This window comes from Leptosomus discolor, unplaced genomic scaffold (genome assembly GCF_034619465.1).
Source record: "Leptosomus discolor isolate bLepDis1 unplaced genomic scaffold, bLepDis1.hap2 HAP2_SCAFFOLD_27, whole genome shotgun sequence".
Lineage (NCBI taxonomy): Eukaryota > Metazoa > Chordata > Aves > Leptosomiformes > Leptosomidae > Leptosomus > Leptosomus discolor.
This window is the reverse complement of record NW_028237782.1, coordinates 4,735,234-4,760,618: the sequence shown is the minus strand read 5'-3', so window position 1 is coordinate 4,760,618 and position 25,385 is coordinate 4,735,234. Positions and strand designations below refer to the sequence as shown.

At 57.0% G+C, this 25,385-nt stretch overlaps 1 protein-coding gene across 1 annotated transcript in view; it reads right to left on the bottom strand.

The window, feature by feature from the left end:
- Positions 1-2,046: 2,046 nt before the first annotated feature.
- The window catches only part of LOC104351258 (scavenger receptor cysteine-rich domain-containing protein DMBT1), a 44,687-nt gene continuing 21,348 nt past the window's right edge, over positions 2,047-25,385 (bottom strand). Inside the window, 23 exon segments of the mRNA XM_086481003.1 lie at positions 2,047-2,189; positions 2,349-2,465; positions 3,086-3,415; positions 3,653-3,982; positions 4,509-4,838; positions 5,438-5,767; positions 5,970-6,293; positions 7,360-7,704; positions 8,663-8,992; positions 9,068-9,171; positions 9,693-10,041; positions 11,110-11,439; positions 11,687-12,016; positions 12,580-12,903; positions 13,300-13,629; positions 14,768-15,097; positions 15,206-15,538; positions 21,706-21,782; positions 21,920-22,039; positions 22,204-22,408; positions 22,520-22,849; positions 23,437-23,750; positions 24,560-24,896. Of these exon segments, the coding sequence (XP_086337129.1) occupies positions 2,047-2,189; positions 2,349-2,465; positions 3,086-3,415; positions 3,653-3,982; positions 4,509-4,838; positions 5,438-5,767; positions 5,970-6,293; positions 7,360-7,704; positions 8,663-8,992; positions 9,068-9,171; positions 9,693-10,041; positions 11,110-11,439; positions 11,687-12,016; positions 12,580-12,903; positions 13,300-13,629; positions 14,768-15,097; positions 15,206-15,538; positions 21,706-21,782; positions 21,920-22,039; positions 22,204-22,408; positions 22,520-22,849; positions 23,437-23,750; positions 24,560-24,896 (6,392 nt within the window).

Here is a 25,385-nt window from a genome sequence, read left to right as displayed (position 1 = left end):
ACAGGATGGGCCAGCAAGCTGTCTTTGGGATTTGGGCTGGTGGATCCACCTGCAAGGGTGGTTGTGGGTCTCCTGGTCGTGTTGGTCTTCTCGCCTCACGGCTTCCCAACTTCCTTCCATTTCAGCCCTCGAGACAGCACTGGGGCAGCTCTGGCCTCTTTGTAAGGCTGTTCCTGGCTGTGGGTCGTGAGGTTGTGATTTGATTTCGGGGTTGAGCCTGTCCCTGAACGTCCTCTGTAGCGCAGCCGGTGGTGGACACGTTTCAACAGGTTCCCGTTGTGGGATCTCATTTGTCCACGTGTCCCTGGGGTGGCAGGGAGGGGTTGTCCAAGCAATTGATGGAGATTTGGGGTTGCATTCAACTGCTGAGGCCATCAGAGGTGATCTGGGGTACCCAGTTGGCCTTTAGCTCCTCTTCCAGGAGAGCTTGCATCTTTTATAGTCCCTATATCCCACATGCCAGCCCTGCCAGGAGTGTCAGGGGTGACTGAAGGCATCTCAGGTGGCACTGGGTAGGTGGTAGCCAGACTCTGTGCTCTCATGGTTGGGCAATCCCCATCCTGCCCTGTGGGAGGTTTACCTTCCTGAGCTGCTGCACTTCTGATGGGGGGAGAGGACCATCTCGGGTGGTTCAAGCCCCAGCGTGGTTGCTCCCGGAGATGCCTGTGTTGGAGTTAAGGCTTTTCTGATGTGCTGGGATCATGCATTGCATGATCACCAAGCGATGGTGGTCACCAAGCAATGGATAAGGTCACCAACCGATGACCTTATGGCCAACAGCAGCTTGGTAATTGGCCAGGAAAAGGATGGCTTTACTGCTGGAGGCATTTATTTCACGTTTTGTGCTGCTTGGATGTCCTGCAGACCCCCTGCTCCCCTCTTGGCACTGCCCAGCTTTTCCAGTCCATCTCGAGATGTTTCCTCCAGCACCTGCTGAGCTCCTGGAGTTTCTCAGGGGGGATCTAGGGTACAGCTTCACCTGGGGTGAGGAGCATGGGGGCTCGCATGGAGGGCTTTCAGCTTATTTCTGAATGTGATGGACTCCAAGGAGCTCCTAATCTGGGGACAGTGCTCTCCAGCCCCTCTAAAGCGTCACAGGAAAAAAAGGAGAAATGTAGAAAAACCTTTGGGTTTGGTATGTCATTCGTCCCTGGGGAAGCTGGAGAGAGGGGCAGGCACAGTGTACCCACGTTTGCTTCAGTCTCTGGCAAGGAGGGCATTGGTTGCCTTGGCAGATGCCGTCTCCTGCTGTTGGGACCTCTGCTTGTTGGGCCTTCTGGCCTCCCTCCCGTCATCCCAGGTGCTTTGGGAGCACAGTCCTTAGTTTGTGAGCCTGGTAGACCCCGAGGTGAGGCTGAGACTGGGGTCCTTCCGCACGGGGATGCTTTTAGGCATGGGGTGCCAGTGGAGAACCACGAGCTACCAGGCAAAAGCGTGTCTTGTGCCCTCATGAACCTCAGCGGGGAGGTTCCCCACGGGGATGGTCGCAGGTTGGGGGCACAGGGCAAGGAAAACGGGGCTCCGTGTCTGCCCCAAAATGCATCCAGGGAGGACAGCTGAGTATTTGGGCTTGTGGGCTTTGCAGCTCTGGCACCTGGGGGGACTTACCTCCATCCAAGGTCTGGGGGAAGCTGTGGCAGAGGAGCACAGAAGCAGCTCATGTCCCACCCCACCCCCCAGCACTCACGTGCATCACACCTAGAGGGTTGGGGACCCCCTTTTAATTCATTTGCACCCCTCCTTCTGCTCCTCTGCTCCTTTAGCTCAGCCTTGCACCGGCTGCCAGGTTCATGGGGTTCCTCCTGAGCCACGGGGGCTGCTCAGAGGGTGTGAAGGTGGGTTAAATAAATGTCACCAGACTGGGAGGTGCCCCTTGAGTGGCTGTTTCGGGGCTCCTGATAGAAGTCATTGGTACTGGCTGCCTTGGAAATGTCCTGCCTGTCAGCTGCTGCTTTGCAGTCTTCAGGAAAGCAGATGAGGGAATAAGGGGGAGCCGCGGGAGCCCGGTGCGACCCCCCGTGGCATGAGCTTGGCGGGGGGCTGGCATCAGGGGGCTGCGTCTTCCTTCATGAGCTGCGTCGTCTCGGTGTCGGCGTCCTCGGGAGCCTCTGCCTTGGTGGGGAGGTAGATGGCCCCCATGGGCTGGAAGGATGTTCCTGAAGTGCTCTGGTCCGTGGGGTGCTGGCGGGCTGTGAGATGGAGGGGACACCAGGCTGTGACCGGGCTCTGGCAGCTGCTGAGCTGATCCCCGTCTCTGCGTCCCCCTGGGTTTTGGGGTGGCTGGAGCGGGGGCAGTGAGTTATGGGGACACACACACACAACACGGGACACAGGGATGGGACTGTCACCTCTAGCCTGGGCTGCTGCCATGCACCTCCTCTTCAGGTTGAGCCACAGCAGGACCCCGCTCAGCAGCATCACCAGGACCAGCAGCGCTATCAGCACCGAGCAGGATGACGAAGCCCCTGGGGTTATGGGGAAAGCGGACTTGGGGTCCCATTTCCAGCCAAGACCAGTAACAGCGTGCAAGAAAACCTAACACTGAACACAGCATGACCTCCCCCCTGCAGCTCAGCTGGTGGTGGAGATGGGCTTTCCTTCATTAGGCTTCACATTAAGACCCATTTCCCTGCGTGGATGATGGGATGGGGGGATCAGAGCGACCTTCCATGTCCCTGCTGCTCTTACAACCTCCATCAGCTCTCTGGTACCTCATCCCGCTTCAGATTCAGGGTGCTACATCTGGCACAGGCCTATTTCTCACCCTCCTCCATCCTTCAAAGTTGTCCCAGCTCTATCACAACCTATCTGAGAAACGAGGGCTGGTCCTGGAGGGAGCCCAGGGGATTTTTGAGGGGGGGGGATAAGGAAGTTTGGGCTCCAAGAAGAAATGGGAGGGATGGGTGTGTTTTGGGGTCAGGAAAGCACCTCTGATGCTCCCAAGGGTGACAGAAAATGAGGCGCATCCCCCAGTAAAGGCCCTCAAGATCTTGCTGAGATGAACATGTGCCACCTTTCCACTTTCTTCTCACCTTGGGACCTTCCCCCCCCCCCCCCCACCCGCGTGGAGGACCCCGGTGCTTACCCTTTGGCTTTGTGCACACCACACCGGCTGCCGAGCCGTGCCTGCACGGCCCCGGACCAGTCGTTCTCTGCTGGCACTCCAGGAGCAGTGACTCGCTCCCCAAGCAGCTCAGCTCTTCCAGCAAGGCACCGCTGCCCTCCCAGCCGAGCTGGGCTCCGTCAGGTGCCGACTGGGCTGGCCCACAGCCCAGCTGCCTGCAGACCACCTCAGCTTCCAGCAAGCTCCATTCGCTGCTGCACACCCCGTACCAGGTAGCGTTGTAGAGCACCTCCACTCGCCCATCGCAGGGACCGTGGCCGTCCTGCACCCGCACGCGCGAGGGGTTTGTGCCTGCAAGGAAGAGCGCGAGGAGGTGAGGTGGTCTCTCCAACCCCGCTGGCAGAGGGAGAGGGGTGCGCAAGGGTGGGCGTGCGTGCCACGTGCCGCCTGTACCTGCTGCACCCTTCCCTCCCCCAGCTGCCTTGCAAAGTCATTGCCATCACTGACATCCCACCAGCGCTGCCAGCCTCCCTGTCCCAGATAAAACCCCTTTTTTTTGGGTCATCTGAGCATTCCTCTGGGGACCACCTGAGCACACGACTCCCGCGTCTTCATCGTGGTTGCAATTATGGAGTCCCCAGCTCCTAAGGTTGCACTGGGAGAAGGTGCTCTCTGTGCTGGTGCACTCCACGTCGTCCAGCCAGATGGGGTCCACTCCGTGCCCGAAGCGAGCTTGGCCCGGGGCCGACACGGCTGTCCCGCAGCCCAGCTGCCGGCAGACCACCTTGGCCTCATTCAGATCCCAGCTGTCGTCGCAGATGGTCCCCCACTGCTGTTGATGAAACACCTCCACTCTCCCGGCACAGCGGTTCGGGCCATCGGCCAAGCGGACCAGCGTCTCCTCCGTGACATTGGCATCTGCCAGGAAAAATGTGGTTAGGAAAGGAGGAAAGGGCACCCATCACCTCACCAAAAAAAAAAAAAATAAAATCCCCAAACCAGATGCCAGAGTGCAAATACAGAGTCATTATGGCCTCCCCCAGCATGAGATGCAATCCCACCAGCCCTTCCAGAGGAGCGTGGCTGTAGGGATGGACTTCAGTTGCACCTTCGTGCCTGAAAATGGTGGTGTCTCATCCATGCAAGCATGTGGACCAGGCTGGAGATTCGAGGTTGGGCAGTCCCCTCGAGACAGGGTTTGGCTCACTTGTGCCACCGGGAGAGGGGTGTGAAGGTTTTGATAAGATGTTGGTTATGGGGTGGGAACCTGTTGTTGGGTTGGGGACAAGCCTGGCCAAAAAGAGGCTGTGACACTTTGCCAGGCTGCCTCCCCAAAAAACATGCGTTTCCAGGGCTAGCATCACCCCAGAGGCAGACAGATGCAGGATAGACCCTCCTGTCCCCTCCGTCCCCAGTGAGCTGTATTGCAGGAGCAAGGACATACCTGAGCACACCACGCCGGCATCTTCTCTGTGGTTGCAGTTAGTCTGTCCCCAAGGCTGGGCTCGGCACTGGGCGAGGTTGTCCTCGTTCCCGGTGCAGCTCACGTCGTCCAGCCAGATGTGCCCCATCCCCTGCCCGAAGCGAGCCCGGCCGGGGGCTGCCTCAGCTCTGCCGCAGCCCAGCTGCCTGCACACCACTTCTGCGTCCTTCAGGTCCCAGATGTCATCGCAGATCGTCCCCCACTGCCCGGCGTGGAGCACCTCCACCCTCCCGCCGCAGCGGTTAGGTCCGTCTGCCAGACGGACCTCTGCCACCTCTGACCTGGCCGGCTCTGCGGGCAGAGAAGCAGGCGTTGAGGACAAGGACAGCATATCCAGGGTGAAGCTTTCTGGTGGCAGTGGCTGGGGTGCAAACCTAGGGCAGATGTCCAGCCATGGTGGGATGGGAGGACAGATCCTGGCCTGAGCGCTGCCTGGCAGAGACGTGCAGGCAGGCATGGCCCTTGGGGCTTCATAAGCACCACCAGGCACCTAATTTGGCCTCCAGACTCCATCTCTCTGATAGGGAAGGGGAAAAACACTCCGTCTCTTTGATAGGGAAGGGGAGAAACAAGTCTCCTTTCACGGAGCCTCATTAGGACCCATCAGGGTCTTGGTGCAGCCTGCATCCCAACCTGGGTATCCATGTCCTTTCCCCACCCCCTTCCCTGTTCATCTGGGCCAAGGGCAGTTGGATCGGGGCAGCTCCATGGGCTACTGGGGTGTGGAGATGGGGGCCAACATGATCTGCCAAGGGGATGAGACCCTGTGCCCTTGAAATCTCCTTCCTGCAGCCAATGCTTCTGGAGTTGGGTTGGAGAGGAAAAGGGGTTGGCGGGGGTTTGCAGAGCTCCAAGCTGTGCTTGTAGGACCTCAGAGGAATGAGCATCACCTGAGCAGATCACGGCAGCGTCCTCTTCATGGGTGCAGCGGCTGATTCCCCAGGGCCTGGTCCGACACTCCTTGAGCGAGTTCTCCCTCCCGATGCAGGTGACCATGCTCATCCAGATGGGACCCAGCCCCCTCCCAAAGGGAGCCCTTCCCAGGGCCGCCACGGCCACCCCGCAGCCCAGCTGCCTGCACACCACCCCCGCGGCGCTCAGGTCCCAGCCATCGTCACAGACCGTCCCCCATTGCCATTCGTGAAAGACTTCCACCCTCCCGGCGCAGCGATGCGGGCCGTCCATGAGCCGAACAGTCGATGTTTTGGTTGTGCTGGTGTCTGGAAGCACCACAGAAACATCATGATGGGTTGGGGATAACCACAGTGCTGGTGGCAGTCCCTGGTGGTGTTGGGGCGAAAGGATCCCCTGCCCCAGGAAGGGCTTGATCCTCCTGCGGCATCACCCCAGAGGCAGCGAGGCGCAGGACGGACACCTCCTGGCCTCCCCGCGACACCCTGTGTTGCAGGAGCAAGGACGTACCTGAGCACATCACGCCGGCGTCTTCTGTATGGCTGCAGTTACTCTGTCCCCAGGGACGGGCTCGGCACTGGGTGAGGGTCTCCTCCCTCCCGGTGCAGCTCACGTCATCCAGCCAGATGTGTCCCGTCCCCTGCCCAAAGTGAGCCTGGCCAGGGGCTGCCTCAGCTCTGCCGCAGCCCAGCTGCCTGCACACCACTGCCGCGTCATTCAGGTCCCAGCTGTTGCCACAGACCGTCCCCCACTGCCCGGCGTGGAGCACCTCCACCCTCCCGGAACAGCGGTGTGGCCCATCCACCAGCCGCAGGACAGTGGAGCTGGAGTTTCCTGCTTTGGTGGAGAGGCAAATAGGTGGGCACAGGGCTGGAGGGCACCCCACATCCCTGGAGCACCCCCCACCTGCAGCATCCCACGTGCCTCCAGGGAGGAGCAGGGCAGGGCCAGCGTTTGGGCATTGGTCCGGGTGCTGCTGGTTTACTGGGTGGGGGACAAAACCCTGGGTGCGATGCCTGGCTGCAGGGTTTGGGTTGGAAGGGACCTTTAAAGACCATCCAGTCCATCTCCCTTTCCATGGGCAGGGACATCTTCCACTAGATCAGGTTGCTCAAAGCCCCATCCAACCTGGCCTTGAGCACTTCCAGGGAGGGGGCACCCACAGCTTCTCTGGGCAACCTGTGCCAGTGTCTCACCACTCTCATCGTGAAAAATGTCTTCATTATGTCCAATCTAAATTGACACTCGTTCAGTTTAAAGCCCTTGCCCCTTGTCCTGTCGCTACAGGCCTTAGTAGAACGTCTGTCCCCATCTCTCTTATAGGCCCCTTTAAGCACTGGAAGGCCACAATAAGGTCTCCCTGGAGCCTTCTCTTCTCCAGGCTGAACAACCCCAACTCTCTCAGACTGTCCTCACAGGAGAGGTGCTCCAGCCCCCTCATCATCTTCGTGACCTCCTCCGGACCTGCTCGAGAAGGTCCATGTCTTTCTTATGTTGGGGGCCCCAGAGCTGGACATGGCACTGCAGGTGGGGTCTCACCAGAGCAGAGCAGAGGGGGAGAATCCCCTCCCTTGACCTGCTGGCCATGTTGACGCAGCCCAAGATGCGATTGGCTTTCTGGGCTGTGAGCGTACGTTGCTGGCTCATGTGCAGCTTTTCACCCACCAGCACCCCCAAGTCCCTCTCGACAGGGTTGCTCTCGATCCCTTCATCCCCCAGCCTGAATTGATATCAGGGGTTGCCCCAACCCAGGTGTAGGACCTTGCTCTTGAGGTGAAGGTCCACGAGATACACATGGGTGAGAGCTGCAGGAAGCCCCTACGCAGCCCTGCACACAGCATCTTCTCCAAAGGGGGCCAGCTGCCCGCCCCTGGGTACTGTCAGGAGCTCTGCCTCCGGCCAGCCCCATCCCAGCTCTCACCTGAGCACGTCACGCCGGCGTCCTCCCCGTGGTGGCAGTTGTGGATGCCCCATGTCTTGCTTTGGCAGTCGAAGAAGTCTGTTTCCTCCCCCGTGCAGCTGACGTCGTCCAGCCAGATGGGGCCGGCTCCCCGCCCAAACGGAGCTGAGTTGAGGGCCGCGAGGGCCACCCCGCAGCCCAGCTGCCGGCAGACCACTTCTGCATCACGCAGGTCCCAGTTGTCGTCGCAGACCGTCCCCCACTCGTTGTTATGAAACACCTCGACCCTCCCGACACACTCACTCAAACCACCCACAAGGCGAAGCTTAGAAATGCTGGCGACACCTGAGCCTGAAAAATACCCCAAAATGGGCATTATTAGGGATATGCTCGTGCAGCTGAACACCTGCTGGGTTGGAGAGGGCAGGACATCCCTGCAGCAGGTCTGGGTGGTGTTGCTGTGGCAAGCTTGGACGTCCCTTGCCCTTTATCAGGGACTTGCACCAAAGCGAGCACAGGGGTTTTTGAAGGAGCTGCAGAACATCCCTTCCACCAGTTGCACCCTGAGGGTGGTTGCACCCTGGTTCAGAGGCTGGGACAGGAGAAAGAGCACATGTCTCCTTCTGAGGGACACCGTGCTGGGAAGAAGGGATGCACAAGGGTCCTCCTGGTATTTCTCCATGCTTTCCTTCCCACTTGCTTGGAAGCTGCAGCACTTCAGTTCACCTGGCACTACCTGCTTCTTGCCCTAAAGGAAATGGCAAAGGATCTTTTTCTGGTTGTCTCTGTCCTGACTGCTTCTCACTGCCACATTGACCTGTCTGTGGAGGTTGACCTTCTAAGACCAAGGCTAGATGGTAGCAGCAAGCTCAAAAGTGGTGTATCGCATGAGAGGAGCTGGTTCCAGCGCATCTTTCTGCATTTATCTTCACATCCTGGCATTTTACAGTGCCGGCAGCAGAAGTCACTCTGCCTGCTCTTGAGCTGGAGCAGGGCGCAGACACATCTGCTGCCACTCAAGCAGCACCCATGCATCCTCCAGCTGCTGTTCCCAAAGGGTGCAGGTGCTTCACCCCATGAAAACATCTTGGACACCTCCAGTGATGCCAGACACTGGGGCATGTCTTAAGCCATGCTGCTTTTTTCCCAGCATATCATATTTTTCCGTGCCTCTGAACACTGTTATTTTAACATGGTTTCTACCAATCTGGGCAATTTGTTGGCCAGCTTGTTCCCAAACTGTTCCCAGCCTGCAGGATGGGGCTTGGTCCATCTTACAGAGAAAGCACCTGGTGAGGGTTACCTGAGCACACAACGCTGGCATCTTCCATGTGGCTACATGTGTGCTGTCCCCAAGGACTGACCAGGCATTCGATGAGGGTGGCTTCTGTCCCGTGGCACCTCACCCCATCTAACCAGATGGGGCCAGATCCTTGCCCAAAATGAGATAAACCTGGGGCTGACACGGCCGTCCCACAGCCCAGCTGCCGGCACACCACAGTTGCGTCGCTCAGGTCCCAGCTGTCATCGCAGATGGTTCCCCACTGCTGGCTGTGAAAGACCTCCACCCTCCCAGCACAGCGGTGGGGGCCGTTCACCAGCTGCAGGACTTCTGGGCTCCCCAGGTCCAAGTCTAAAAACAAAATCGGAGGACAATAAAGGCTGGCCAGAAACGCCTACCTGTCCAGTGGCTGGCAACACAGTGCACCTCTCTCTCCTTGCAAGGGGTCTTGCAAGGTCTCCACCAACACGTAGCAGTTCTGCTGCTGCTGCACCCTGGGTGTGCATGCATGAACACCTTTTGGGACAGGCCTGCGAGGAGCACGCCCAGTAGATTGTGAATTTGGCCAAATTACTGAGGAACTCCCATCACGTGAATATCCTCATGGGGACAAGCAGGCAAGGAGGCATCAAGTGCATTGCGCACTTGAGCAAGGAACAGCTTGATGAAGAGAAGGAGCTCCCTCAGGACTAGAGGCTTTGCGGTAGCCACGGATCAAAAAAAACCCCACAGGGGCAGCTGCAACCCTGGTGTGCCAGGGCTCTTTGCATGTGATGGAAAGTCTGCGTTTTACAGGCTTGGGATTTCTGGGAATCTCAGGCTTGGGATTTCCAAGCACTTTGCCTGAGGGAAGCCAGGGATTAGGCTTGGGATTTCCAAGCACTTTGCCTGAGGGAAGCCAGGGACTGGTAGACCTCGAAATGGAAAACGCCTTGTGCTTCCTGGTGGGACCGCAGGAATAAGGGGTGGTTGAGCCAGGACAAGGAGGAGCTGGATGGGCTTTAGCCACACTGCATGGCCTCCCCCAGGGGAGGACTGATCCCTGACTCACCGCCACTGACCTGCGGCTGCAGAGCAGATGGTGCCTGCGTGTGCCCTTGACTTGCAGCTCTTGGTACCCCAGAGCTTGACCTTGCATTCGAAGAGGGCCGCTTCCATCCCAGTGCAGTCCACAGCATCCACCCAGATCAGGCCATCTCCTGTCCCAAACTGGGTAGACCCGGTGGCCGAGTGTGCTTTCCCACAGCCCAGCTGCCAACACACCACGTTGGCTTCGGCCAGGTCCCAGCCTTCGGCGCAGATGCCCCCCCAGCGCTGATCATGAAACACTTCAACTCTCCCGGAGCACGAGTCTGAGCCATTCACCAGGCGGAGGTTTCCGAGGTCAGAAATGCCCGATCCTATAACATCAGAGAGCGTACACACGTCAAGGAGATACCTTCTGCCTTGTGAAACCTCCGGCTGCCAGCAATGGGTTTATACCAGAGGCTGAGCAGCCTTGGGGGTCAGGGATGCTCTTGCAACGACAGAGAGGGCAGACCTTTGAGGTGTGATGTGAAGTGGCCCAAGCGGTACCCAAGGCTTGATCAGCATGGGCTTGACCAGACTACAGTCAATGAACCTTATATAGTTTGCCCTCCTAAAGCAGACACATAGGGCAAGGTCCAGTCGCCAAGACGTAGGCATCCTTGTGCCATTTGGGACTCCTGGGGTGCCTCACCTGCCCTCCAGGTGCTGCTCCTGAAGGGCATAGGTTTTCCTGTAGGATCTCTTAGCCCAACTAGGGTGAGATGCCACTTTCCCGTGCTGGGGTGACTGAATTCAATGTTGGCTGTCTCAAGTCAGTGACACCCAGATATTAAGCAAAGTCCATGCTGGTATTAAGCAACCTGGTTGCAGCCCAGTGACCCCAGCTTCTTAAAATGGGCTGCGGGGTTTCTCTGGCAGAAAGTCAGAGCTGGAGAGGAGAGAGAGGGATGGGAGGTGGGCCCAGGGGCTCGCACAGCTCTGAGCGTCACGGGGCACATCCACCAATGGTTCGACCAAAGGTGTTGGAGAGTCCTCCCTGACCATAATGGGAGAAGACCCACTTGTATTGCAGTCTGCTCTGCTGTGAAGAAGTAGGTGGCCTCGTTGTACTTTGCCTGATGGGAATGGTCTCTGGCCCGTGCTAACTGCCAGGTTTTGTGATAACATCAGCCAAAAGCATGCCGGAAACCGTATTTTTAGTGGTAGCTGTGCCAATGGGAAAGACATTTGCTTTTCTTGGCCTTTAATGTCTGTGTATGGCTGCCCTCTTCTACCAGGATGGACCACGAAGGGCTGACTTGAAAGCAAAGGGTCTCCAGGCTGGCTTGCGTTGCAAGCCCTTGCACCCCCACAGGGGAAAGCCAAGTTAAACCCCAGTGCAGCAGGACCATGATAAGCTTTGCCACGGTGCTCCCAGCACCACGATGGGCGGCGGTTACCTGAGCACACCACACCGGCATCTTCTCCGTGCTCACATCCGTGGACACCCCAGCCCTTGGCTCTGCATTCAGAGAGGGCTGCCTCGGTCCCCATGCAGCGCACATCGTCCAACCAGATGGGTCCCTGTCCCTGCCCGAAGGAAGCCCGCCGTGGAGCCGATATCACCATCCCGCAGTCCAGCTGCCGGCACACCACTTTGGCGTCAGCGAAGTCCCAGCTGTCGTCGCACACCGTCCCCCATTTCTCATTGTGAAACACCTCGACCCTCCCAGCGCAGCGACCTGGGCCATCCATCAGCCGGACTGGGGCAAGGCTGGAAACATCCGAGCCTGCAAACAGGCAGGAATATGCTCAGAGCATCCAGCCGCTTCATGGGAGGAGGAAGGACCTTGTGTTTTGGCATGTAGCTGGTGCTGCATGGTCACCTCACCTCTGAACCCTGAGCATCTCATCCCCACCTTGGAGGAACTTCTCAGAGGGTTTAAGGGTACTTGACCCAGCAGCAAGTGGGGTGAAGCTCCCAGCTGGGATGGGGGAAATTACTGGTGCATCCTGACCCGCTGTGGTTAAACCCACCTGAGCATACCACGCTGGCGTGCTTCCCGTGGTCACAGCTACTCTCTCCCCACGGGCTCGCCCGGCATTTCGTAAGGGCTGTCTCCATCCCCTGGCAGTTCACATTGTCCAGCCAGATGCGTGGGGGTCCGGTGCCGAAGTCTGCGCCCTCCAATGCCGGCAGCACCATCCCGCAGCCCAGCTGCCGGCACACGACCTCAGAGTCCTGCTTATCCCAGCCATGGTCGCAGACGGCTCCCCACTCCTCCTGGTGAAGCACTTCGACTCTGCCAGCGCAGCGGTGCGAGCCGTTTGCCAGCCGGAGATGAGCCGGCTCAGGGATGATTGAGTCTGCAAACACCCGAGAGGGTTATTCATGCCTTCAGACAGCCACCAGTTTCCCTCCACGCTTACCCTGTTGCAATGAAGCTCCCAGCCCCTCTTCAAGGTGCTAAAAAGCACAGAGGAGGGGAGAACAGGAGGGGTGAAACCCAAAACTCCCCCCAGCAGCACCCTGCACCAGAGCAGAGGGTGGTCCTCGCTGGTCCTGCATCCTCCTGGACCCTAGCCCCACTCCCTGCAAGAACTGCTCGCCAGGGGGGTTGCTTTTGATGAGCTTCCCTGCAATGAGTCAGTCCTGTTGTTGGAGCTGGAGGATTCCCGCAGGGGTGAGAAATAGGGATCCCTGCACGAATGCCTCCCTCTTCTTTAAATAAACACCTTGGGATGGGAAGAGCAGCCCTCCGATGGGACCATGAGGTGCAGGGAGGGCCCGGGAAAACCCCACTGGCTGCTGATGCTGATCCCAAATCTTACCTGGGGGTGCAGACCTGCCATCATGACACTCCCCCCGCCCCCGGCCCCACCACACCCCGCTGCGTGGCGTGGAGTGATGCCACAGGAGATTTGGTCACCTGAGCAAACCACACCAGCATCTTCCCCATGGTAGCAATTATTCATGCCCCACTGCCGGGCCTGGCAGGCAGACAGCGTGCTCTCCTTCCCCGTGCAGCTCGTCTCGTCCATCCAGATGATGCCATCCCCACGCCCGAACTGAGCCCCGCCGGGGGCTGACAGCGCTCGCCCACACTCCAGCTGCCGGCAGACAACCTCGGCGTCCAGCAGGTCCCAGTTGTCATCGCACACGGTCCCCCACTGCTTGTTATGGAAGACCTCGACCCTGCCAGCGCAGCGGCTGCCATAATTCACCAGTCGGACCTGATCACCCTCTGAGTTACCTGAAAGAGGGAAATGTGGGGAAGGGCCGACACGCTGTGACCCCTTGGTAAGGAAAACTGCCCTGGCACCTTCTCAGGTCGCTGAGTGTTGCACCAAGTGCTGCAGGCTCGTCTAATCACCACAAAAAGGAGCTGGCTGACCCCCAGTGCCTGCTGGCTAGGGGACGAGAGGCTACAAGCTGCACTGCGGCAGCATCCCACCCACTGGCATTGGCACCGACCCCTCTGGGACGACGCCCAAAATTTCTCCATCCCCCCCAGACACCTCACGACACCCCATGATGAAAACACCCACAAAGAGGACACTTTGTCCGGGGCTGCTTGCAGAGGTGGAAAATCAAGGTGATGGACCAAGACCCACCACTTCTCACGCTGTATCGCTCCCGAGGGGGTTACCTGTGCACACCACGCCAGCTTCTCTCCCATGGGGACAAGTGCCATTGCCCCGAAGCTTCACCTTGCATGCAGAGAGGGCATTCTCCGTGCCGACGCAGCTCACGCTGTTGGGCCACATTTGCCCGGGTCCTTGCCCAAAATGCGACCCGCCAGGTGCCGACACCTCTCTCCCGCAGCGCAGCTGCCTGCACACCACTCGAGCCTCATCCAGACCCCAGCCCTCGTCACACAGGGCTGCCCAGGTGCCGTTGTGGGTGACCTCCACCCTGCCTTCGCAGTGCGTCGAGCCGTTGGCCAGGCGGAGATCGGCAGCCACGGACATCTGAGAAGCTGCCAACGACACGCAAGGGTAAGTGCACCGGGAGAGCCACGGCTGCTTCTGCTCCAGCCTGAGCCTCCTGCGTGCACGGTGAGTGCCCAAACTGGAGACCGAGTGCCCTCAATGCTAGGCATCTTCTTAAAAGTGAATTTTGAGGGGGTGGCTTTGCAAAGGGGCTTTAATTGCAAAGCCACCTTATTGCAAAGTCACCTTATCATGGAATCATAGAATAGTTTGGGTTTGGAGGGACCATTACCCCTCTGTCCTATCGCTACAGGCCCTGGTAAACTGATTGCACCCTTCTTTCTTACAGGCCCCCTTTCAGCACTGGAAGGCCACAATAAGGTCTCCCCAGAGCCTTCTCTTCTCCAGGCTGAACAACCCCAACTCTCTCAGACTGTCCTCACAGGGGAGGTGCTCCAGCCCCCTCATCATCTTCGTGGCCTCCTCTGGACCCGCTCGAGCAGGTCCGTGTCTTTCTCGTGCTGGGGGCCGCAGAGCTGGATGCAGCACTGCAGGTGGGGTCTCACCAGAGCAGAGTAGAGGGGGAGAATCCACTCCCTCGACCTGCTGGCCACGCTGCTTTTGATGCAGCCCAGGATGCAATTGGTGCACGTTGCTGGGTCATCTTCAGTTTTTCATCTACCAGCACCCCCAAGTCCTTCTTGGCAAGGCTGCTCTCGATCCCTTCATCGCCCAGCCTGTATTGATACTGGCCTGGTGCAGGACCTTATTGCAAAGGCACTTTATTGCAAAGGTGCTTTATTGCAAAGTCACCTTATTGCAAAGTCACCTTATTTCAAAGGCACTTTCCTGCTCCCTGCTGTGCAGCCCAAATAAAAGATCTGAGCTACAGACACATCAAAAACTCCATCAGAAGCCCCACATGGTGGGTGATGGGTGAGACAGACCTGGCCTGGCTGATTGGGCAGGAACTGGGAGGGGTGAGTTACGCGGGCAGAAAGCTTTGCATTGTACAGCCTAGTTGCCCCCAAGGCAAACCAGGCTTTGGGGTAGGTCTTCAGTAACCCGTGCACCTGACTGCAGAGCTGCAAAGGCACTCTTGGGGGATGCAGGAGCCATCCCATGATCCCTTAGGAAACCCTGAAAGTCTGACATTGACCCCTCTTGCAACTCAAGGTGAGTTACCTGAGCATATCACTCCAGCATCCTCCCCGTGGAAGCAGTTGTTTTCCCCCCACGCACTGGCCCGGCAGTCGAAGAGGGTGTCCTCGGTGCCAGTGCAGTTCACCTCGTCCAACCAGATGGGATCGTGGCCTCTCCCAAAGCGAGCCCCGCTGGTGGCCGACAGCGCCGTGCCACAGCCCAGCTGCCGGCACACCACCGCTGCATCCACCAGGTCCCAGCCGTCGTCGCAGACTGTCCCCCACATGTGGTTGTGGAGCACCTCCACCCTCCCGGCACAGCGATTTGGGCCGTTGAGCAGCTGGAGGGTGCCTAGGGCGGTGATGCTGGAGTCTGCGGGTACCCCAAGTTGGAGAATGGTTGTGCGTCACCACCGGTACAGCAGGAAGGGATGCAGGGGTGGAGGTGGTGCACAGACAGATGGCTGCTGTCCTGGGCTACCTGAGCACTCAACGCTGGCATCCTCCACGTGTTGACAGTTGTGTTCCCCCCATGGCCTGGCTTGGCATTCAGAGAGGTTCCTTTCCCGCCCGGTGCAGCTGACCTCGTCCAACCAGATCTTCCCCGTCCCTTCTCCATACCGAGCTCCTGGTGCCACCGACAGCACTGTCCCGCAGTCCAGCTGCTGGCAGACGACCTGGCCCTCGGGGAAACCCCAGCCGTCGTCGCACACTGTTCCCCATGTCCCGTTATGGAGCACTTCCACCCGCCCGGCGCAGCGGCCAGGGCCCCCCACCAGGCGAAGGGACCCCCCTGGGCTCTCAGCAGCTGTGCCTGCAAAGCCAGGAGGGGAAAGAGGAGGGGAGGTGAAATCCTGGGAGTGGATCAGGCTCGGCTGCTCACACATTTGAGATGGCTCTGTCCCCTCAAAAAGGATTTCAGAGGTGGTGTTGACCATCCCACATCTGCCCTGGGCATCTCAGGTGGCCCTGGGCATCTGTAGTCAGCTGAGCCCCATCTCTGCACCTGAATTTAACTATCTTAACCTCAGTGTGGATCCGACACCCCAGGAGCTGTTTTCTTGCTCATATAATAGGCAGAAAAGATGGGCATTTGAGCTCATGCATGTTTTTGTACAAGTGGTCAGCAGCAAAGACGTAGCTTTGCTGTCAAGAGGGGGTAATGCCTTGGGGTCCCGCTGCTTGGCAAGCTTGAAGGGACGAGTGAATAAATGCTTGAGCTAAGGGTCTTGGCAATGTGCAAGACCCACGGCGTGAGATTGCCACTGGTCCCATAGGCACACTTTTGCCAGAGTGCTAACTGAAGGGAGACGGTGCAGAAAGGAGCCATAACTGGATGTTAATCATGTGGAGAGCTCAGCTGGGTCAGCAGAAAAAAAAAAGAAGTTCAAGAGGGATATGATTGCGTTGTGTAAATAAGCTTTTTGACCACGGATAATGATTTCTGAAGTGCTCAGGCACTGATCTGTGTGTGTGTCTGACCATCAGGAAGCGAGGGGCCAGACGTAGCACCTGGGAAGTCTCAGGAGCCAGAAAGAGGAGGAAACAGGTTAAAAATCAAATCCCTGGGTCGTTCAAACACGAACAGCATCTGGGCAGCTGTGGCACAGTGCGTCCAGGCATGCCTGGCTCAGCTCTTCCATTCAGGCTGCGCGGCAGGGAGCAGGAAAGCATCTTCGCGATAAAGCGTCTTTGCAATAAAGCGTCTTTGCAAAGCTGCCCCTCAAAATTCACTTCTAGGTTGAACCAGATGCATTGCGGGTGGTTCTCCAGTTTGCAAGCTCTCCTGTCCCTGGGCTAAGAGCATGGTCCTGATGATGGCTGGCTCCTCTGTTTCGTCCTTTCCCCGTGCGCCTTTTGCTCTCCTTCCTTATTTTACTAGGAGCAATGAGGCTACCCCGTGATAAGCAACAAATCAACCCTGCAGCTGAGACTTAGCAGAGCTGATAGAGTTCTTGGCATGTTTCTTGCGAGCACTGCCTGGTCACATGTGCATTGACTGTGCTTAGGTGGACAAGTCCCAGCCCAGATGTCTCCAGCCAGCAAGGAGATACTGACTGTTGAAGAAGCAAACACTGTACTGAATTTTCCAGGACCAGAATTTCCCCCCCAAAAGTGGGAAGATCGTACTCTTTGCAAATAGAACACCGAAGAAGGAGGAAACCCAAGTGAGTTAAAGCAAAATTTTAGTTCCAAGAGGCAGCGGTACAAACTGGCCTAAGCAATCAGCCTGGAAATTAAAACGAAATCTCTACCAGCATGAGGGACCTGCAGGGTCTGCAGCTTCCTTGTGGCTCTGCCTGAGCACAAGAAGGGACAGTCTCTTGCCAGCATCTTGCCTGTCTGCCCTGTTAGCCCCAAAACTATTCTGTTCCTTGTGCTGCACATCCACAAGCCACCCAGCCTTGTCCCAGGGGTGTGAGTCCCTACTTGCTCACCTCTCCATCGTATGGGGAACCACCCCTGTTAACACACACTGCTGTTGGGTTTGGCCAAGCCCCTTCCATGCTGCAATACCATGAGTTTGCCACGTATGGTCCAGGATGAACCAAGATTAAAGCAAAGGTTGTGGCCAGCTGTGAGACAGCTTGAGGATCAAGCATGCTTCCCTCCACTCCTGTAATGCTCACAAGCCTTTAATTATGGGGCACAAGCCTTTGATTATGGGACAAAACCATGCGTGCAGAAGTAGACCTGCAGCGCATGGCTCTTGGAGAGCAGCAGAGAGAGCTGAGCTCCTGACTTCTGTAAGAATTAGGACCACTGGAATGGTAAGAATTAGGACCACTGAACTTTATGTTTGTCTCAACATAATGTTTGTACCTTGTGGTTTTGGAAAGGAAGGAGAGACTCAAGTCACCATAGTGACAGGCGTGGTAGGACCCTGGGCTAGACGACATGGCTTCCTGAAAATCTTTTTTTGTTGCTACGCAGTAACAGCTAAAGGCATGAATTTGTTCAGCTTATGCACTACAGCTTGCAAGCTGTGTAATTGAGGTTTGCATAGACTTCCAACTCGTGATCGGCACGTGGACATGATCTCACCGCTTGATCGCAACCCATCACCATCAGATTGGCCTGGGACTATGGTACAAAGAAAAGGACCCTCGGCAGCCTCTGGAGGAAAAAAGAAAAGCAAAGGGAAGCAAGAGAGAAGCAAGAAGAAGCAGAAAGGGGAAAAGAGGAGCGGAGCGGAGCAGAGCTGAGACCTGTCTGCCTGCCTGCCTGGACTGGACCGCTGCTGGACGGGAAAAACCACCAGATGCTACAGATCCCCTGTGGTGACTATTGCGGCGTGCTCTTCTTCTTCTTCTCTTCCTCCCTTTCTCCCTTTCTTTCTCCCTTTCTCTCTCTAAATAAAACTTTGTAGTGGTGTTGACAATATATGGCCTCGCTTGTGCCTTAACCTCTCGACGGGTATTCGAATCAGCAGCCCCGGTAAGAGTCTACCTTTTCCGGACTGTAACAACTTCGCATAAAACCCCTTTCACTCACCTCCAAAGCCATCACAAGCCATTCCCTCCCTGCCTCAGACCCGAAGTGAAACCCTGGAAGGACCTCCGACCACCCTCTGCTGTGCTCCATGAAGTTCTAGCTGAGCAGGCTGGAGGAGCCGATGGGCTCCCTGTGGTCAGCAGCGAAGGCGAATGCCACTCACCCCAAAGGCACGCCATCAGAAGGAGGGTCCCCGTGCTCTTGGCCGCACTGTGGGTAGGTTGATTTCTGCTCCTGGGGCAGCTGGACAAGGGATGGAAACCACCCGGCATCCCCATGTTCGCAGCCTGGCCACGGGCTGGAGGTTGGAGTGGACTGTCCTTGTGAGAGATGCCAGCTGAGCCCGGTGTCCCACTGGCCAACTGGGAGGGCAAACTGGGGTTTCTGCAGTGAGCCCTCCTCTTCCTCTGCCCTGCTTCCCTCTGGGAGTTTCACCTCCTGTGAAGCTCTGCCAGGAGCTGACCCGCTGCCCCATGCAGCGGCCAGTCTTGTCATCGGCTTGCGAAATGATGAGCTGTTCCAGGAAAACACAGAACAAACTAAACCCTCTCGACACTTGGGTCCTGTCTCGTACGCGCCAGCCCCTGTGGGCACCTCGGCTGCCCTGATGCATCCTGCTACCAGACACCTGCTTTTGACAAGCTAAATCAAGACTTTACGTGCAGAACTGGGGAAATACAGCTATGTTAGCTTCATTAGAAAGTGTCTGGTTGGGTTTTGGGGGGTGAGGGGCCACCTGCTGCAAGAAAATAGGTTACTAAATGCTAGAAATGGCTTTATTGTGGAGGCTGGAGCCAGCACCTGCACTGCAGCCGATTGCCGTCAGGCGAGTCTGGAGACTGTCTGTGATGCGAAATGGTCTCACACCCACCTTGCAATGCTTTGAATGGCTCAGCTGGATTTGGAAAACAAGGGGAACAGCCACTTTCTTATCCTACTGTGGCAGGACCCCAAGGGTCCCTTTCTGATTAGCAGTTTCCCTCCTGATTGCTGTTATGCAGATGGTTCTCCAGGCATGTCCCAAGATACTGAGAGAATGGAAGAATTTGCTGTCCTCCCATCCCTTCCTGGTGGCACGCTGAAGTTGTGCAAGGAAAGGGGCTGAAGCCAGAGCAGCGTGCCGCTGGAAAGAATGAGTTTAGCAAAAGGGTCGTCAAATTAACATCAGCCATTGCTCCGAATGAAAGCATTCAGATGGAGGTGGGTGCTGTGCTGGTGGTGCATCGAGGATCGGGATTGTATTGGGCAAAGATGGGACCCCTGCTAGAACCAGGATGGATGGTTCTGCCCGTGTCTGTGCAAAAATAAGAAGCAAAGCTGGCGCACGTGATGGGAAGAGGACAGCATGGCCAGGAGGGTCTCAGGCTGAGTTTAACCTGTTCAGCCTGGCAAAACCTGAGAGGGGTAGTAGAGTAGAGAGTAGATTACTGCCTGTAGGAAGATCAAACAGGAGAAACCCAAACCCCAGAGACATGCAGAACTATGATGAAGAAGACCAAAAGGAAAAAAAAAAAGATGTGTGCTAAACAAAGGTACAAGAATGAGCGGGTGAAAATTAGGCTGGAAATTAGTCAAATCTCATCTCGTAAAAAGTTGAGCAGTCGGGAAAGGTGACTGTACTCATTTGTACCAAGGCTCAGTGAGCCAAAGGACTTTGTTCCCCTCCTTTGCAAACAAACAGGCCAGCAGTAACGAGAATCTCGACACTGACTGGCACAGAAATGCTGTGAGCTGTCATAGCCTGACATGGCCGATGAAGCTCTCGGCAAGGGTGTTTCTGCTGGGGCTGTTCTCACAGTTTGGACAAACAGCTGCTCTGGAAGTGAGTCATGGTCCTACCTCCCTTCTGCTCCTTTTGAATTTGGGTGTTGTGTCCCCCCGGGAAGTCTGAAACCCCTTCTTGAGATACTGCCATCCCTGCAGAGCATCTCTGCAGAGTAACCCATGGCCTGAGCTGGGATCTAGCAGGTGCTGGTCCTGCATTTGGGAAGCCTGAAGAGCATCAAGCCATCCCAGCTTTATGGCAAAGACCTTCTCCAAATGGTGCACATATTTTATTGCACAAAACTGGGTCCAAGCCACTGTTTTCCCGTATTCTGAGGACACTTTATCCAGAGCTAAAAGGAGCCCTGGGCCTTTGATGTAAACTTTGGGACAGGCAAGGCTGGAGGACCAAGTCTGCTGGGGCATGATGAGATGAGAAGGCTCAGGTGCCAGCAGGAGGATGAGAAGCCCTGAAGTCCCAAGAGTGATGGATGTCTGTGGAGAAGCAGAAGATGACCTTGTGGCCACATGTTGACAGGAGACACCTGGCCAGGGGTTCTCTGTGGCTGGGGCTTAGGACAAGTAGCAAGATGCAAATTGGTCACAGCTGCAAGCTGCTGGCTGTGAGGGAAGCAGAGGTGGGACACTGGACCTAAAGGGTGTTGAAATACATGCTGTGACTCATTCATTATGTGTGTCTTCTCCCTGCTGCCTCTCGTACCAACTGTTCCTTTCCATGCCCTTCTGCGGAGATCAGCATGGCTCATGAGGCGCACCTTCATCACAACCTGGTCAAGCCCGTGGTCCCTTCATTCCCTCCCCATGGCATTGGGACATTCCTCTGACCATTGCCCCTGCTGGTTTCACCAAAGTGGTGGATGGTTTGGCGCTCAGACTTGACTCCATGGGTTGCTCCATTAGGAATGTGATCTTTCCTTGTTGGTCACCAGGACAGTGTCTCACCCAACATTAGCAATCTTGAGTCTTCTGTATCTGACCCGGTCATCGACAACCCCTCTATAACCAAGGGTCCTGTTTTTCCACCACTTCCACCTCACCACTCATATCGCTGAGTCTCTATAATGCTGCATTCTCATTATTTTGGGTTTCAGGGGTTTTACTGGTATTCAAAAGTGGATTGAATAAATACAACGGGTGAGGGAGCTCTCAACCTATTCTGGATGGGCTTTTAAGTTCACTCCTCCTTTTGCAAAGGTGGTTGTGTACAGTGCAAGAGAGCACCCTGCTCGCTTGCTCCTGGGTCAGGAAGTAGTCCTCACTACCGTGGGAGATTAGGGGAGAAGGTATGATCCCTTTGGGAATGCGGTGAGGGTGATGGCAGCGGGTGCCACTGCACATGAGTCTGCAGGGTGTTATAGGGATTATAGGGGGCTATAGGGCTGGGAATAGTGATGACACCAGACATAGGGCTGTGAATAAGAGGAGTCTGTGAAGATGGGGTTAGGATGCTGGAGCCTACCCAGAGGACCAGATAGGGATTGTTCTGAGAAGACCTTACTTGGGGATTGAGGGACTTTGCAGTGCTGCCTGGGGGAACTAGGACCCACAGAGGCTCAGTGCAGTGAGCTGGGGGCTATGGGGCACACAGGGCAGGGGTCTCCGCTCTGCCAGAGGGGCTCCCCTCTGCTGACCATCGCAGCGGCTGCTCTGCTTTTCTGGCTCTACACAACGGGGTCTTCTGGGGTCCTGAGAGAGCCTTGCCTTCGACACCAGGAGCATGGCTGCCTAAGCCTTGGATGACATCCCGGTGTCCTCTGTCTTCTTTGGAAGCGACTTGTCTGCAAAATGAAGGAGCAGAGTGATGCACGCAGGGTGCAGACCCCAGCCCCAGGCTGGGGTGCCTCCATGCCAGCCAGGAGCACAGCCAGCTCCACAAACAGGCCAGGTGCATGACGTGCTGTTGTCCTACTCTTACCTGGGGAGCGTCCAACCCGTCTTCCACACCTCGTTGACAGGTACAGGACCAACAGGATCCCGCAAAGCATTGCCCCCGTGCCAAGCAGGCCTGCCAGCACCGAGCAGGCCTGTATAATGTCTGCAGGAAGAGTGAAGCTCAGAGGGGGTTATTTGGATGACCTGACCCTCTCTGCCCCTCTCACACTTCCCTTCTGCTGCATGTTTTTGGGGACTTGCAACATCCTCCCTCATTGCCCTCCTGCGTGCTGGGGCTGACCCTCATCAGCAGGAGTGACAGCTCACCCTCTGCTTCGGGATGGTGGGTGCGTGGACACCCCCGCATTGGGCTGATGCCAACAGAGCGTGTCCACCAGGGATGCTCGGATCTCCACACCCGCTGAGACACCTTCACCCAGTTCATCCCACTCCGCTGCCTTACAGCCGCTGCCTCTACCCTGCCCACCAAATGTCTCCTGGGGAAAAGGTTTATGGCAATGCTTCTGCCTGCCTGAGAGGAGCCAAGACTGGGGTGGAGACAGGAGCTTTTATCCCACCATGTGTCTGCACCCGGATGGCCCCGATGCAGAGCGAGCGGATGACGGGGGATCCCAGTGCTCACCTTTCTGCTCTGTGCACACCACGCCGGCTGCCGAGCCCTGCCTGCACGGCCCCGGTCCAAGGTCTCTCTGCTGGCACTCCAGGAGCAGTGACTCGCTCCCCAAGCAGCTCAGCCCCTCCAGCAAGGCACCGCTGCCCTCCCAGCCGAACTGGGCTCCGTCGGGTGCCGACTGGGCTGGCCCACAGCCCAGCTGCTTGCAGACCACCCCAGCTTCCAGCAAGCTCCAGTCACTGCTGCACACCCCATACCAGGTAGCGTTGTAGAGCACCTCCACTCGCCCCACGCAGGGACCAAGGCCGTCCTGCACCCGCACGCGCAAGGGGTTTGTGCCTGCAAGGAAGAGTCAAGGAAGTGAGGTGGTCTCTCCAACCCCATATGGTGACGAGGGCTTCTGAGTTCCTCCCAGGCATTTTTTTCCAGCGTCCTGCTGAAGGCAAGCCAGCTATGAGGTATGGGTTGCCTCCCTCCATGCCCTTGTACAAGATGCATTAATAAGCAACTTCACTGGTATCAGTGAGATGGGGCTCATGGAAGACCCGCACCCACCGCCCTGGTGGCACTGGACTTCTGTGCCTAGGAAAGGCACGCCTGGATTATCATCTTTTAAGCAAGGCTTTGCCCATCTCAGGATGCTGTCATTGATGACCTAGAGGGACATAGTCTAGATTAAATCAGTATGAGTTAGGCACACAACTCCTGTCCAAGGCAGCATGGCATTTTTGCTCAACTCCAAGCCAAGTGGCTGGGTGAAAGCTGATTTCTGCTCTGACGCTGGGGATGGGGAGGAGTGAGCAGAGAGGAGAGAGCCTGGCACAGCCCTGGGGTAGAACAGCAGGTCCAGCATCTTTCAAGCTCCCCCTTGGATGGCCACCAACCCTCCTGGCTCACCCACTGTGGTCCTCGCAGCCCGGTGTTACCTGAGCACACCACAGCAGCATCCTCGCTGTGGCCGCAGTTATGCTGTCCCCAGGTACCCAGCTCACACTCGGTGAGGGCGGACTCGGTGCCTGTGCAGTGAACGCCATCCTGCCAGATGGGATCTAACCCTGGCCCAAAATGAGCTGAGCCCGGTGCTGACAGTGCAATCCCGCAGCCCAGCTGCCTGCACACGACGGCAGCATCGTGGAGGTCCCAGGTGTCGTCGCACACGGTCCCCCACTTCTGGTCATGAAAGACCTCGACTCTCCCCAGGCAGCTGTTCGAGCCGTTCACCAGCCGCACTGGTTGCTGCCTCGAAGTGTTCACGTCTGTGAAGGGAGCAAGGGACACGTTCATGCCTGACCATCCGCCACAGCTCCAGTGGGGCTTTGCAACGTGCTAAGCTGCAGGAAAATCAGAGCATCTCTCCACACGTACAGTCGCTGGCTGCCTGGGCAAGGTGCTGCACAGGGCTTTTCTTTGGTGTTTGCTTCTCATTGGGGTGGACAAAGCAGGGTCACAGCTCCAGAGCTTTGGGCTTGGAGCCTGACAAAGAGTTCTGGGGTCAAGAGTGACTATGGGAGGGTCCTGAGGTCAACAGTGACTATGGGGGGTTCCTGGGGTCATCAGTGACTATAGGAGGGTGCTGGGGTCAGTAGTCACTATGGGAGAGTCCTGGGGTCAGTAGTGATTATAGGAGGGTCCTGGAGAGAGTTGTGACTATAGGAGTGTGCTGAGGGTCCTAGGGTCAACAGTGACTATGGGAGGGTGCTGAGGGTCCTGGGGTCAACAGTGACTGTGACAGGGTCCTGGGGTCAACATTGACTATGGGAGGTGGTAGGACGCATTGCCCAATGAATTTGTGTAGCTAGAGCTATCGGAAAGGGATGAGATAGGAGAAGGGCTTGCTCTTCCTACACAAAATCATCCTAAAGAGCATGCTGGGGTCTCACAGCCTGTGCTGACTCAGGGAAGAGCATCGCCCACTGTGGCATTCATACCCTTCTCTTGATTTAATTCTATTTTTTTTAAACCAAGGTGGGGTAAAGGCACCCATCCCTGGCTACCTGGAACACGGTTGAGCTGATGCCGCACCCCAGCCCGCACGGTACTTATCCTGACTAATGTGGATCACCTGAGCACACCACGCTGGCGTCTCCCCAGTGGCCACAGCTGTTGGATGCCCATGGCCTGGCCTGGCATTCAGAGAGGGTGGCTTCTGTCCCCGTGCAGTTCACGTTATCCAGCCAGATGCGACCAGACCCTCGACCGAAATGAGCCGAGCCCGGTGCCGAGACGGCTGTCCCGCAGCCCAGCTGCCGGCAGACCACCGCCGCCTCGGCCAGGCTCCAGCCATTGTCGCACACCGTCCCCCACTGATGGTGTTGGAGCACCTCCACACGCCCCGCACAGCGGCTGGGACCGTTCTCCAGGCGCAGACGAGCTGGTGTGTTGGTGGCTGTGTCTGCTCCTGACACGAGACACAAGGGGAGTGTCAGACCAGGTGTTGCCCAAGGCGCTTCGTCTTGCCACCATGCTGAGACCCATGCCAGAGGATGCTCTGCTGTGTTTTGCACAGGGGGGGGGTTTCCCATGTCCACAAAGAGGCATTGAGCAATATCTAAAGTTTGGGGCTAAACATCTCAGGTGCGGGCAAAACCAGCTGTGGAACCACAGAGCCCGTGCACGTTCAACGTGAGTGCAAGTAAACCATAAATGTTTGGAATCCTTTTTTTTTTAGTCCTCCCGGGTGGCCATCCATGAACCCTTCACATGGCCGCAGCAACCCCCCCAAAGGGAGAGACTTTCTGCAGGGCCCCATTGCCACTACTCCTTCTTCAAAAAGACTTCAGGCCCCTCCCAGCCCGTCTTTGCACAGCCTGTGGCCTACTGGTCACCGTAGTATGGTGGGTTGGGACCTTTCTAGGAGCGTCTAGCACCCAGTCCG